The sequence below is a fragment of the Coturnix japonica genome, chromosome 27, assembly GCF_054131305.1.
Source record: "Coturnix japonica strain WE chromosome 27, WE-NBRP24, whole genome shotgun sequence".
Taxonomy (NCBI): Eukaryota; Metazoa; Chordata; class Aves; order Galliformes; family Phasianidae; genus Coturnix; species Coturnix japonica.
The window spans coordinates 8,328,083-8,342,500 of NC_140689.1; the positions used below are offsets into that span (position 1 = coordinate 8,328,083).

At 46.8% G+C, this 14,418-nt stretch overlaps 1 protein-coding gene and 1 pseudogene across 1 annotated transcript; both read right to left on the reverse strand.

The window, feature by feature from the left end:
- Positions 1–186: 186 nt before the first annotated feature.
- Positions 187–2,094, reverse strand: LOC146756511 (liver-expressed antimicrobial peptide 2-like). Its single transcript, XM_085524505.1, has 3 exons — positions 1,944–2,094; positions 1,404–1,540; positions 187–460 (listed from the first exon to the last, which is right to left on the reverse strand). Exons 1-3 carry the CDS (start codon positions 1,998–2,000, stop codon positions 424–426), a joined length of 231 nt encoding a protein of 76 aa, XP_085380631.1. The 5' UTR covers positions 2,001–2,094; the 3' UTR covers positions 187–423.
- A 5,529-nt stretch (positions 2,095–7,623) lies between these two features.
- LOC146756512 (growth/differentiation factor 9-like) lies at positions 7,624–11,820 on the reverse strand (annotated as a pseudogene).
- Between the last annotated feature and the right edge of the window lie 2,598 nt (positions 11,821–14,418).

Below are 14,418 nucleotides of genomic sequence, written 5' to 3' on the forward strand. Positions count from 1 at the left end.
TTGAACGATAAATGTCTAAAGTCCACTGTGAAATAAGCACTTCTGCTTGAAGTGCCTGATGTGCCGTCAGCAGACACTGTGGTCACAGGATGCAAGGGGAAACCCAGGTAGTTTGCGGAATATAAACTTTTAATACGCACCTTAAAATAAATATATATATATGAACAATTACAAACAAAACAAACATGAGATGCAGAGTCCTTTTATTGAGCTTGGCCATCCTCAGTGCGTGCTGCAGAGGTACAACCCCGGTGAGCGAATGCTCTCCATCTTTTTGAAGTCCTTTTACCAGTTCCTGTGGCAGGAAAGTCGAATGTACTTGTTGCTGATTTGCTGTCGTAGCTTCTGAGTGGTCAATAAATACGTCACAAGTAGAGCTGAGCCGTGGCAGCAGTAACAGCAGTGGGTGTTCTTAGAGGCAGGTCACTCGGAGGCAGTTCTAAGGAAGCAGCGGTTCTTCCTGGAGGACAAAACATCATCAGGCACTGACAGCTCAGACTGGCGGCCATGTAGGGCTTACACAAGTCTATCCAGCCCTAGCGGTGCTCATCTTACTCAGCCATTGCAGCAGTGCTGCTGTTATCTCACTGACTTAATTCAGTTTGACTTTATTCGTTTTACATTCTTTGCTTCTCATGGTAACTGCAAAGAACAGCTTACCCAGGTCTGACCCAGTAGTCAGATAGTGGCGTACAAGTTACCCATAAGAGACACCTTTCTGTCTATTTATCTTCCTGTAGCTGCTGTTACAGTTCATCCATACTAGTTGGTAGAACCACAAGAAGCATTTCAAATGCATGCAAAAGAGGAGCCTGACTACCATTTCCTGTAGCATTTGCATCTAGATGATGTATATGTTCTGCTCTTCTTCCATTTGCTTTCTGGCAGTACAGTAGGTGCCACAAAATCAGCTTTCAGTCACCAAGTAACTTCAACATCACTTTTTATATGGATTTGGACAATTTACTCATACTTCGTGTGCATGGCAACTGAGGAATTTTTGCTTTAGTATTTTAGCTCTCTTCAAAATGAGAGCTGAACTAGTCCCTTTTAATTAATATATGCTTTAAAGTGAATTATTTTGGCCTTAAGGATTAATTTTTAAGGCCTCAGTACCTAAATTCAGTCTCGAACTCTGTGTTCTTTTTTCTCTTTCTAAGATGACTTTTCTGGGGTTGCACTGCAATGGCTCAGGCCTGTCATCAAGGGCACTTGGACTCTGTTCTGTTTGTACTGCCAACAGAAGAGGTCTCAATCTATTGCTCCATCCTTATTCCTGGCATCTTTTTCTTTTATGCACAGAGTTAATCTCATATCTTAATTGATTGAGAAGAAGTAGGAACTTCCTCCACATAACACAGTATCAAACGTCTCCAAGCCATGATGTTGATTAGGGTTAGTACCTGCATAGCATTGTAATGCATTCACTGTTATCCCTACATGAGGCTCCAACGGGTCTCAGTGAGACTCCTCTCCAGAAAGGTGTCATCCGCTTCTGTCTCTGGAGGGGCTGTGGTTGGTGCAGGGAAGCAGAGTGTGCCTGGAACAGAGCAGCCAACTGTCAGCAACATGCAGCAGCAGTGGGCAGAGGGTCATTTTGATGCTCGGGTCAATCATCTTAAGCATTACTAAGTGAAGGACTTTAAATCTTCCTTGTTTTCAGACATTGCTCTCTTAAAGCATAATTGTTTGTATCCGAGTCCTAAAGAAATAGTTATTAAAAATCAGCATTTTAGTTACTTTGGGAGGGAAGGCACAATTACTCTGAAAAGTAACTGAGCAAGTGACCCATCTTCACTAGGCAGACACTCTGCTTCTTTGGGATGCTGAGTCCCCCAAAAGAGCTCTACCCACACTGCTGACTCCTGCCAGTTCCTCTCGTTCATGCACGTCTTTGCTGTCTGACATCTGAACTAGCACTTCAAACAGTAATCTGTGCTTACCTGACTGAGCAGCAGTGAGAAGAATAAAAGGAATGCCATGCTTTTCCAACAGTGCATCTTCACAGGATGAGCTGCCACTTCAACTGTAGGAGCAGCTGTGGGTGGAGGAGGTTGGAAGAGCCCCGAATAGAACTTCCCAAGCTACAGCCAGATTTTTATAGGCTTCATTCTCTTATCGTTGCATCAGCTGTCAGTCATTACAGGAACAAAGTTCATTTAGGAGCAAGAGGGAATTACAAAGTTAGCATCTACTGAAGCGATCTGGTTCAAGGCCTATCTATCTAGCTAATGATTTACTCTCCTTCCACTTGTACTTTGTCTGGTCAGCTTACCAGATTTGCCAACTGTTCTTTCTTTAACACCTATCTAGCATGTTACCAGAACTCCCTTGTGTGCCTGCAAGTAAAAGTGTGGGTGGCCAACAGTCTCATGGTGAAGATCAAAAAGCCATAACCTTATTTGACTTCTGTGACATTCACAGCATGCACAGCTCTGAGTTTGCCAGCTGGGAGGTAAATACTGCTCTCCTGAGAGTATTTTGAGCAGAGAATCAAACTTTCGACTCTGCTTCTCATTCTTGGTGTGTGAAAGAATCACAAGCAAATAATTTAACCTTTATTCCCACAAAGCAGTACTTGAGAATCAGATATAATATTTTCCATGTGGGGTTTGGAATGTCAAAATAATGTTATTACTTGGTAGGTAAATCACAGATCTGTCCTTTCAAGGATCCTCATGTGCAGTTAATCTCTAGATAGCTAAGCAAAAAAGTAGAAGGGATGGCTGCAAGGATTTTATGGAGGTGAGTTGCTCTATGTAGCAAGACTGGTTTATGGAGATGAATGCTCTCTGCTGTACTCTGCCTCTGTATCTCATAGTCTACCTCACGATTCATCTTCTGAAAGGTGCCTACAAAACTCCCACTGATGTGGACAGGCAGACTGTAATTAAGGGAAATCTTAAACTCTTCTGTGGTGATAGAAGATTGCCAACAGCCCAGAGAAAATAATGTTTAAAAAGCACTACATACTGCTTCCCATTTCTTCCAAAATATCAAAGTTGAAACATGCTTCCCCCACTTGTCTCCCACTGAGACAAGTAGGAGTAGGTGTGTGTCTAAGATTACTACTCTGTAAATGCACCTTGTCACTATTTACTCCTTTTTGGCTGTGATGCTTCATGCACCCAGCTACCACGTATGTCCAGGTTTGCTGTATCTGTCAAGGAAATGACTTTTTTCAGTTGCAGAGTAGCAGAACACCAGTATAGCTGTGTCAAGCTCTGCACGTAGATTTGGAAGCAGTCTGTTTAAAAACAAATATTTCAGGTACTGTACAAAATAATTGTGCTTCAGCTACATTATAAATCCAAATGTGAATGCAGTAGGCTACAGTTTTCTGTGATTGCCCAATATGGAGGCATAAGTGCCAGCGTGGAAGGCAAGTTACATAGATTAAGATAATGCCTGCTTGGTTGTCAGGTTCCAGCCTACAAATGATTACTGCGAAGCCCAAATTTCACTGGGATTAAATGAAAGCCCTTTGCAGCATATTGCCTCCAACCCACTGCAGGAAGATTTGCTCCTTTCCTGGCGTTCCTCTTACATTTTCCCACTTCCCCTTATTTGTCTTGCTTCCCTGTGAGGAGGAATCAAAACTGGTCTTTATTTTGCATTCTTGGGTCTCACATAATCACTGCAGATCAAATAGCTGAACTTCAGTGTTGGTTGGTTGTTTTTTTTACATTTTGCTGTGAATTTCTCAACTGTTTCTTCTACTGAATCCTTTCTTTACATACAACTGAGTTTTAATTACTGCCTTCACCTGTGGAGCACAGGTTTGAATGGCATCTCAACTCTAAGAGCAGTGCCTCCAGCATGTCATTGTTTCTCAGCATTTTTTGCTAGCTAAAACTAGTCGTGTGATGATACATCAAAATTGTTGTGTATTATAAGTTCTTTATAGTGTCTTTGTAGTTGCAGATCCCTTCTGGGCTGCATCTGTTTCATCTGTGCAAGAAAAAAAAGGGACTGATTGTTTCCATGTGTGCAAATGCAGTGCAGTCCAGATGTCTGTTGCAGGCCAGTAGATAGCCACTGCAATTGTTTAAACAATTGAAAAGAATGTAAAACATTGCTGTGTTGCCACTTTTAGCATTTAGTGAAGGAACATCAGAAATAAATGAGGGGACAGATTGATTTTCAGCTGCATTGTTCAGACTCTGAAATGCTGCTCAGCTGAGCTCCCACGTACCACCTGGCAGGTGGGAGCCATCACTGCAGCAGCATGTCAATGTGCCAGGTTTGCTTCTTGCTCCCTGCTGCACGGCTGGGCCCGCAGGCAACTGCAGAGATGAGAACAGCTCAGCGGGATTGCAGCAGGTGCTGCCAGCAGCAGGAACAGACAGGGAGCAGCTCCAGCCCAGCTGCTGACCCTGCAGCATGAAGGTTAAAAGCCAGGGCCTGGCAGCGGTGCTGTCGCTTGAAGCTCACGGGGCTGCTGGGTTGTAGGTAAACTCAGCAGTGGCAGCTGAACTTGCCACCTGTTTACAGCAGTCTAGCAGCTGGTCTGGACATAGTTCAGCTGTCTGTGAATGGGAGCAGAGACCTCACGAGAGGCTGGGCTGTGTTCTGAGCTGCTCATGCTCAACAGAACTGCTGAGAGGTACCAAAAAGGAAGTATTGACTCAAACTCCCACAGTACGAAACCTTAGATGTCCTGTTATTCAGGCTACGAATCAACTCCTGTTGCTGTTTGAGGGTAAGTAAATAAGACCCAAACAAGAGTTCTGAATGAAGTATGGCTGCCGACATGTTTGGCTGCTCAGAATTGGAGAACCCAGTTTATTCTTCCCTTGCTTAAGTAGAAATAGAACTGAAATAGATTATTTTTAGCAGAACTTACAGCACTGAGTAGCTTGCTTTGCTTGTTTCTGCCAACCTCAGACTGCACTTGGGAGTACAGAACAAGAAAGCCTGCAGCTATTGGAAGTGTATATCCACAGCTTGCTGAAGTGAGAGACTGAGCATCTTTGACTTCCAGACAGCTCAGCCCTTAACCCACAAACGATCTATCACAGAAGAACGTCACACTCTCCAGATTAGATAAATTTTCAGTACCAGCTACAGGAATAGCGTGACAGGGAGATAAAGGTGTTACTTTGCTTGAATTTGAGGCAGACAGCTCAACACTAAGAAAAATAAAAGATAAAGGAATGGGCCAAATGTTCTGGACTTTGCAGAGGGAAACGTGTCATACATGTAAGAGCCCCGGGGTGAATTTTGTAGTCATGCATTTGAAAATTTAATGGTAGTAATAGAGTTCCTTAAATCATCTTTGGGTGTTAAAATAATCCTTTTACTTCCTTGTAGTTCCCTAGGAACTGCTTTTAATTCAGCCAGTTAACGCTAACCAAACATCAGAATTGCAGTTTATCATCTGATTATTATTAATAAATATGATAACCTGGTAACTGTATAAAGGATCAAAGCTCATATTCAATTCTGAACCATCAGTCAGGCTGGGCAATTTTTGTCAGTATCATATCAGACTGTTCTTCACAGGTACACAGACTGGAATATGTTCTAATTCAAGCAAAAAGTGGCCAGTGAGAGGAGGATAAAAAGATCAAATTGCTCACCAATGCTCTGCTATTTCTCATCACCTGTACTGTAGCCAGGGCTGCCTTCAACTGAATACACTGAGAAATGTATCTAGAAAATAGAATCAGAGAGAAATGTGAAATAAAGCAATTTGAGCTTAGAGGATTTTAGTACTGTTATCTCTGTATGGCATTCACCTGACAGATAACGGGGTATAATTCACCTTAAACAATGTAAGACACAGACTTCATATAAAGATACAGGCCAAAGTTAAAGTTTATTAGGCATTATTATGTATTATCTCCCCGTCCCTCTGGTTCCGTGAATGAGCAATGGAACAAGTAACGCAGAGCGGTGACACTGAGCGGTGCAGTCACTGGTCGTTCTCATAGTCAGCAGGATTCTTCCTCTTCAGCCTCTCAAACTCTTGCATGCCCCACGAGTACAGCAGGTAGGTGCCCAGGAAGGCTGGAAACGGAAAGGAAACACTGACACAGGGCACGGCACAGAGCAGCACGGGCTGCCCGCTGTGCTTCTACGGCAACACAGCCATGACACCTCGCTATAAAGCCCCATTGCCACCATAAAGCCCCACTGCCACCGTAAGGCCCCATTGCCACCATAAGGCTCCATTGCCACTATAAGACCCCACTGCCACAATAAAGCCTCATTGCCACTATAAGACCCCACTGCCACTACAAAGCCCCATTGCCACCATAAGACCCCATTGCTCACTGTGCCCCCCCGAGCTCCATCAGGCCCCCGCTCAGCCCCGCTCCTACTCACGGGGCGCCACCTTGAAGACCTGCGAGCTGAAGCGCCACCACACATTGGGCAGCCCGTCCGAGAAGACGTTGGGGATGGCGCGCTGCTCGAAGGGCGACAGGCTGTACGTGATGATGTGCCGCACCTGGGCCAGGTTCCCGAAGTGGATGCCCATGGCCGGACCGTGTCACCTTGTCACACCGCCCCGCTGCAGCGCGACTCAGAACGGAACCTCACATGCTGCTTCTGCTTCCTGGCGGCGAGGCGGCCCTTGGTCGCCATTGGTTGCAATGGGTGCGTTATCACTGCGCAGAGGATGCGCCCTCGGATCCATCACGTTTCTGATATGAGGTGATACGTTTCTGTAGCTGCCCCCATTACAGCTTCCACAGCCTGAATGCTTTGTCCTCCATTGACTTTTCCACACTCGTGATAAAGAGCGAATAACTTCACATCTCCGTGTTCGCTTCTGCTGAACCAGCTGCAGGGTGCGCAGCATCTTTAATCCCCTAAAAACGCCAAAACGCCCTAAAAACTGTGAGAAAAGGCACCACAGGGCGCTGCCAGGATCTGTCACTGCTGAAAGAGCCGCAGCCACAATGTGAAAGGAGGCGGCTTCAAATACACACACGTTTGGCAGAGCTCAGCTCCCATCGTTTGGAATGGATCGGTGGGAGTGGCGTACATTCAGCAAGCAACCCTTTTTAAAGCCAATCAGACACAGCACCAAGCTGAGGCAGGACTTTGTTTGACGTGGAACCATTTCGCCTGGAGCCCTTGGTGAGATGAACCTCACACAGCGCCAAAGTCAGCACTATTTTTAGTTCAGCAGCTTCAGGCCAACGCAATGGGCAGAGCTGGGCTGTGTCAGGCAGCACCGCAGCTCCAGGCTCATGCCGAGGGACTAAAGCACGTCTGCTGCCCTGCCAGTGCCCTGTGAGCCATGTACAGTCCTTGGGCTCCGTGCTGTCCCCACCAGGCTGTGCTCCCAGCCTAAGCCCCACGGAGCCGTGTGAGTCATGATCTAATGTTAAGGGCTGGTAGAGAACGGGAGTTTACGCAACAACATGCTCACAAATTGTTTTAAAAGCTATTCTTCGCAACTAAAAAAACCCCCACACTCAAAACAGCACCATATTCTATTAAAAAATCCCTACCAAAAGCAGCCCCCTTTGTGTGAGCTGCAGCCAAAGCTCTCTTAGCTTGAGTTGTTCTCATCCTGAAACAAGCATTTTCTGCAACATTCCTACTACAAGAAAAACACTGGGGGGGGGGGGCTGGAAATTTGGAAAGGAAAAAGAATGAAATACTGAGAATAATTTTAACATGAGCCTTTCCTCTTATCCAGAAGCTTAACAGAAGTGCCATTACAAAGGATTTCTTTATATAAAGTAAGACTAGCAGACACTGAATTCAAGTGATATGTGTGATAGGCACTCATTTTATTTATTATTAAATCTGTACCAAAACAGCTTAAAATAGGCACCTGGTAGTTGAAACCACTTCTGTTCAAATGCAACATTATTCCAATAAAAAGATATTTACATTTATTTCCACATTCTAGAAAGCCCGAGTGGCTACAAAAACAGTGCTATTATATAAACACCCACTAATTAACTCCATGCTCCTATTCAGTTTGAAAGAGCCGTCAGAATTACACAAACACCACAAATATTCTGAGATTACAAAACACCTAAAGCAAGTGTGAAGCAGGTTAAGGTGCACCCCCTACCGACAAGTGCATTTAGTAGCTATCATGTCCTCGTATTCTTTGTAGACTATGGAGCCATCAGGCTCTATGGTCAGGACGCTCAGAGGGCTGTATTCAGCAGGAACACAGGAGGGCCTGGGAACAGAGGAGTCCAGTTTCTCATATATGAGGTTCTGCACCATTGTATGTACAGGTGAGCCATAACGGTGCCCAACCACCCTTGGACAGTCACCCTTGCAGTACTGAGGGCTGTATCTATGCGGTGCTATGATCCATTTGTCCCATTTTCACCGGCTGAAGCTTAAACGGAAGCTGTGAAGCTCGCACTCGTTTTGAGGAAACAGAAATTGTTTGAAATATTCACTCAGGTTTTGAGGCGGAGTTGCTGGAGCTTCCTTCAGATTCTCTTCCCTTCGATGCCTGGATGCCCTTTTAACCTGCGTGTTCTCTCTTCCTTTGTCACCTGTCACATCAGCAAACAGGCTGTTCCTCTGCCTGGGCCGCGCTGGGCTTTTCCTTCTGTGTCTAAGTGAGTTCCACCTGTGATAAGCTTGCTCGCTGGTATCGTTTAGGTAAAGAAGAAGAGAAGGGGGGACCAGAGCCATATTAATGAGATTATCCTGGTTAGTGTTATGTTGTGGGTTACCCATCAGACAAGTGAAGTTCACAGCCATATGAATATTCCTCCTGTTAGTAGCAATGAGAGGCTGCAGAAAAGAAGTCACATCAACCTCAATCCACTTGCGCTTTCTAACTTCAAAGTGCAGGCTAAAAGCTACAGAGTGTGAAATGCTGGGACATTCTTGGCTAGAAGAATCATGCTCCTTAACAGCCAAATGGCACGTGCTCGTAAAGGAAGAAGTGGGAACTGAGGTGTCAAATGAGTAGAGCAAGACAGACTTGAGTAAGTGCTCGAGAGCAGTAACACGGTCCAGGTTGAAGAGCAGATCCACTGAGTGAAGGTCTCCTGAAAAGAGAAACAAAGATCTTGCACAGTTAATGCATCTTGATTTGCCACCGGTACATAAATGCTCTGACATAGTGGATCACCAGAAATTGGTAAGCAGCAGAAGAAACCAATTTAGATGCCCATATTTTTATTATATGGAATGTCTACTTCAGTCAGAACCAAAACTTATCAACAAAACCAAGAAGGCCCAAGGTTTCTAAGAGGCACTGAGTGCAGTTAAGGAACAGCACACAAAGTTGGCAGTTCCAATGGGGAAAAAGGAACCAGAGCCTTTGGACTGTGCAGGAAACCATGAAATGATGTAAGTTCTAACGGGTGTGCTGCCATGTTCCCTTTAAAACTTTAGATTTTTAGCATTAGCTGCAGTTATTGTTCCTACTCACACATTCCTGACCAACAGCTGCCAGTGATGCTGACTAACAGCAAAGCAGAAAGTCATTTCTGTCAGTTTGCTTCTCTCTCATGAAACAGAATGACAGCTTCCAAGCTATTCTGAATGCATATTTCTGTCTCATTTGTCCCTACTGTAGTACACGCTGTTTGTTGTCATTTCCCATGATGTTATTTGTATTTACTGCAATTTCTGTCTCATTCTGAGGCTGATGAAGCCCCGTGCTGGCCTTCTCTCCAGGTGTAGAGCTGAATGCTCAGCACGCTGCTTCTCTTACTGCTCAGCACTGCTGCTTCTCTTACTGCTCAGCACTGCTGCTTTCCTGAGTTAGAGATTGTTCTTTGGTAGACACAAGTGCATTAAGTGATCTTCAAACACAGAGAAGCAAAGGGTTAAGAGTCAGATGTGGTCTCTGTGGATCTTAATAAACTTACAACTTTATGTTAATGATTTTTTTTTATCTAAAGTTATGAATTTCAACAGCAGCCTCCAAATTTGCTCCAAGTTGATTTGGATTCAGACCACTGCTTTAACTGCTGCTGTATTTAGGAGACATTGGCATGAGGCTGCCTGTTAAAAACCAAAACACCTCCAGCAGCCTGTGCTGTAAATCACCTACCTGATCACCTACCTGTAATCAGGTCCCTGTGGCAGTGCTGGCACTCAGAACACGGGGTGAAAAGTCGAACAGTGTTATAGAGGTGGCTCTTGTGGGCCTTTGGGATTCCCTCCTTGGTGGCGTACATCTTATACAGCCTCTTCATGTACCGCAGGGCTCGGGAGTCCAGCTGGAGCCTGGGGGTCCCACGTTCCCAGCTCTGCCATCCCTGGTCGGACAGCACTTTGAGCAGGGGGGGCAGGAGCGCACAGCCTTGGCTCGCTCCCTTGGGCAGCCGCAGCAGCGGGTAGAGCTCGCGGAGCTCAGGAGCTCTCATAAGCCCGGAGCCCTTGTCTGGAGCTGCGCGACCCCTGGAGCGGGGGGAGCACTGGATGCTGAAAGAAAACCAGTGAATGCAGCAATAGAAACAAACGCAGACCCTCCAGGTACCCTCCATGCTCTTCAGAGCTGCAGCCTAACAACGCCTCCCCCAAAATATTCAAGAAAAAACGAACGCACACGAGTGCGAGCCCTTATATATGCTTCAGCTGTGACTCTAAAGGGAGGTTTCTTTGTGATTAGAAACCAAAGGGGAAGATCCGCAGCTGGCTGTGGAATCCACGTGCGTGTGTGTGCGGCCGGGCTGAGTCTCTGCACGTGGAAGCGTCTCACCAACAAACGCTGCTTCTCAGGGTTAAACTTCTCCACCTGGTGAAAACTGCAGTGCACCATGTTCGTGGATCAGCCCCCAGGGGGAGCCGGGAGCCCAAGTGATGCCGCCGGTCCGGCTGAGTGAGCGCGATCTGCCGGCACTCCGGTATCAGGGTGTTAGCTGTTAAAGGAAGTTCAGCAACAGCACCAGTTATCATTGCTAAATATATATAAGATGCTAAATATTGTTGCTCCTAAAGATTCCATCTGGAGTAGTAGTGAGTGCTTGGTGTGTTTAGAAACTCGTTGCATGATGTAAGGAAAGGGGTGGAGTTTTGTTTTACTTAGTAAGGAAAACGTGTTTTCATGCCAGATGGTTTTAATTAGAGCTGTGCTATCGGTAATCTAGTGAAGTGTCACCTGTAATCTGGCTTTTGCATCTTAGGGCTTCTAAATAAGGTGTGCTTGTTCAGAGAATGCTTAATTAACTTACAGAATTCTTTCATTTGGAATGGAAGGTTTAATTCAGATACCAATTTTGGAGTGTTATTGACAGCTAGTTAGCTGAGAAGGGTCATAAACACAGTGCAGCTAAACAAGCAGCTGTACCACCTGCAAGGACAGCAAGAGCAACAGGATGCCCTGTGATGGTGAGAAACTAGCCATGGTTTTGTGAACTCAGCAAGGGAGTAACTATCAGGATGATAACTCCAAGTTGCAAAGATACTTGGGGATGGTATGTAATTGGGAACCAATGATGAGCTCCGCTTTTGCACTATGTATGAGCTAATTATCTGTATTATAAATGTACACGCAGCCAAGCAATAAATGAGATTAGCTGATCATATGTCAATGACAGGTGTGGTCGTTTGCTTTTCTCCCTCCATCTCCAACAACCAATCTCTAATGTGAAACAACATAACCTTTTTGCTTAGATCTCTTAGAGCTGTTCTGACTGTGATGAGATAAGGGGATGCCATCAGGTCTAAGGCCATCTGTGTAACAGCGCTTTGGATGAGGTCGGTACTTCTGTTTGTTTTAGAAATGCATCCTTCAGTGACACCTGAAGAGCTGATCTGCTGCTCTCCTGTGCATGTAAACCATTCCCTCCCTGTGTTAACGTCAGACAAACATGATGTGTGCCCCGGTGGCGCAGTGGTTAAGGATGCCGCCTTGCAACGCTGGGGCCCGGAGTTCGAATCCCCCCTGTGGCGCAAGTGGTAGAAGTGCCGCTCTGCTACACAGAGGCTCGAATCCCGGGGGCTGGACTCAATGATCTCTAAGGTCCCTTCCAACCCGCACGAGACTATGATGATGATGATGGTTTCTGCTGTTTCATGACTATTAAAGCTGCTCTCCAATATCTTTTCTTTCTTCTTCCTTGGGAAACACCAAGTACCTCATTTGTACTATCACAAACTAATGGCAATCTTTGAATTTCTATGAAGCAGAGAAGACTTGGTGCTTTGCCCTGTAGCAAGATAATGACATTTGTTTGTTTCCATGAGAGAGCGGAAGCATCAATTGCAGGTGCAGCTGTTCTGCCCCTACCAAGTGCTTTACTTGGGCTTGTTGGGCTGATTCAGAGTACTGTGAAATACAAGAAGCAACAGGTGCTCTCTGTAAGGTCCCTTGATAATGCTGTAGGTCTGTAGCTAACTACTTCTACACTGTAACTGTGAGCTCAGTGCCTGCTGTGGAGCTGTGTCCTGCTCTGAGTATGAAGCTTGCTGCACGCAGTGCTGTGATGAGCTGTGTTCTCCATGCCAGGAGCAAGGCACACTGCATAGGTGCACTGTTGCTCCTTTGGATGCATTACCAGCAGGAAGCTGAGCATATAGCACAGCATTGAGAGACTGGGCAGTTTGTACCACTGGAATTAATAACTGTTCTTGGCAGGGTAGTCATTCAGTTGGTTCATTTAGTAGAGTTCAGTGACTGAATAGGCAGCAATGTGAGAAAAGCTGTACTTCACCCTTGGTGAAAACAACTGCCTGGCACAGCACGGCCCTGCTTTGGCCACTGGAATGGAGCCTGGCCCTCCTCTGCTCATGGGCTGCTGGGGCTGCTTGGCTTCATCCAGTCCCTTCAGTCCTGCTGCAGTGAAGGTATGTGCTTGTGGAGTGCTCACTTAGAGCTCTTCTGTACTGAAATCTTGGTTTACAACTCATCCACTCATTGCTTCCCATCAGCCATGTTATGTGAGGTGATAAATGTTGATACGTAGTGTTCAAACATGGCACTCACATCCTCACCCGTTCAGCCTATACTGCGTAGAAGCTGGTGGGTCTCTCCTTGTTGTAATCAGGTGTTCATTAAAAAAGAACGATGAGAGCTCATTCCTTGGCTGCTCAATCCAACCAGGGCCATGGGGCAGCTCAGGCTGTGCCCTTTGTTAAGGAGGAAGGCAGGAGGTGAGGTGGTGGCTCTGCAGTGCTGCTGTTAGCGTGGATTCTTTGTAGGGCGATACCATGCAGTGCTGTCATCAGCTGCATGGTCTGGGGAAAAGCACATGTGGTTAGAGTGTGCTGGTTGGTCATTAAGAACAACCAAAGCGCTCGTAATATATGCAGAGACAGGTTGGCAGAAGACCTTCACCCTTTTCTATTTTACTTTTTCTATATAAAGGGGAAGGACAAAAACCCAAATGAACCCCCTCCTGACAAGCCAGGAGGTGGGTGCTGATGCTTGGCTTTCTTCCTCCTGTTTTTGTGCTGCTACAGAGCTGAGATCTGCCATGTCCTCACGTTGGAAGGTACCTACAAGCAGCAGCACGGCACTGATGCTGCCGCTGTCACCTGGCGCAGGGCAGCTGATGGGGTAGGTAAATAACAGTACCCACGTGTGACGTTTTTCGGATGTTTTAAAATAGTTTTTAAATAAAATAGCAATTCCAGCCGTTCTGGCAGCCACCGGCTGGTAGGAAAACAAGGAATCGTTCGTTTTGTTGTGCTGCCGTGCATGTCCTTGTGTGACCCTCAGCCATAAAAGCACTGGGCTGTGAAGCAGCCCCTCGTGGCCGCTCCGAACTCCACGGACCGGAGCCCACGCCGTTGCTCCGCCCGGCGCTGCCCGTTCCTGCGACTTCGGGGCGGCCGCTTCGCCCTTTCCCCGTGTCCGTGGGGGTTCTCCTCCTCCTTTCTCCCCAGCAGCTCCGCTCCAGCCGCACGTGTCTCCCTGTGACCCCACCTCCGTGCCTCCCCGGGGCCGGGCCGGCAGAGCGCAGCGCTGCGGGGATTGGGCCGAGCGGGGTCGGCTCCGCTCCGTGAGTTGCGCCGCTCGGGTCCAATAGCTGAGAGTGCGTGTACCCATCTGGAAGCGATTTGGGACTGACGGAGGTAGACGGATTTGGGAAGGGCGGAGGGGGAGGGATCGCTTATGCAGCGATTTGAGGGGCCGGTGAAACCCTGCAGTGCTTGGGGAAGTTCCGAAGTTGTGCTCTCGGGAGCTGCCGTGCGGGTGTTACTGCGCTGATTCCTGCCTGAAGCGGTCCCAGCTGGAAACAGACTCTCGGAAATCCCTCCCAGGGATGCTGCTCTCATCTGTACAGCGCTAAAGGTACAGCGTCCTGTTGTCTGCTCAAAATGGTCCTGACAATGATTGTGTCTCATGTGATGTTATCTCCGTGGTGAAAAGAGCCCTGCTGTAGATTGAATAAGCGGCGTTACGTGGCTAAGGTGGCTCTGCCGTGCATCGACATGCCATTCTCTGGGCTTTAAAATCTGTGTGGTCGCAGTCTGAGCCGCATCGCTAATTCCTGCGGTCACTGCGGGGTCTCCTCTGAGCAG

What these genes read in the sequence shown, in the direction of transcription:
- LOC146756511 (XM_085524505.1), bottom strand. Translation starts at nt 2,000, where the DNA reads ATGCACTGTTGGAAAAGCATGGCATTCCTTTTATTCTTCTCACTGCTG. An exon ending in TCTCACTGCTGCTCAGTCAG is followed by an intron (nt 1,541 to 1,943) that starts GTAAGCACAGAT and finishes GCTCTGTTCCAG; the next exon opens with GCACACTCTGCTTCCCTGCA. An exon ending in TGCATTACAATGCTATGCAG is followed by an intron (nt 461 to 1,403) that starts GTACTAACCCTA and finishes TTTGTCCTCCAG; the next exon opens with GAAGAACCGCTGCTTCCTTA.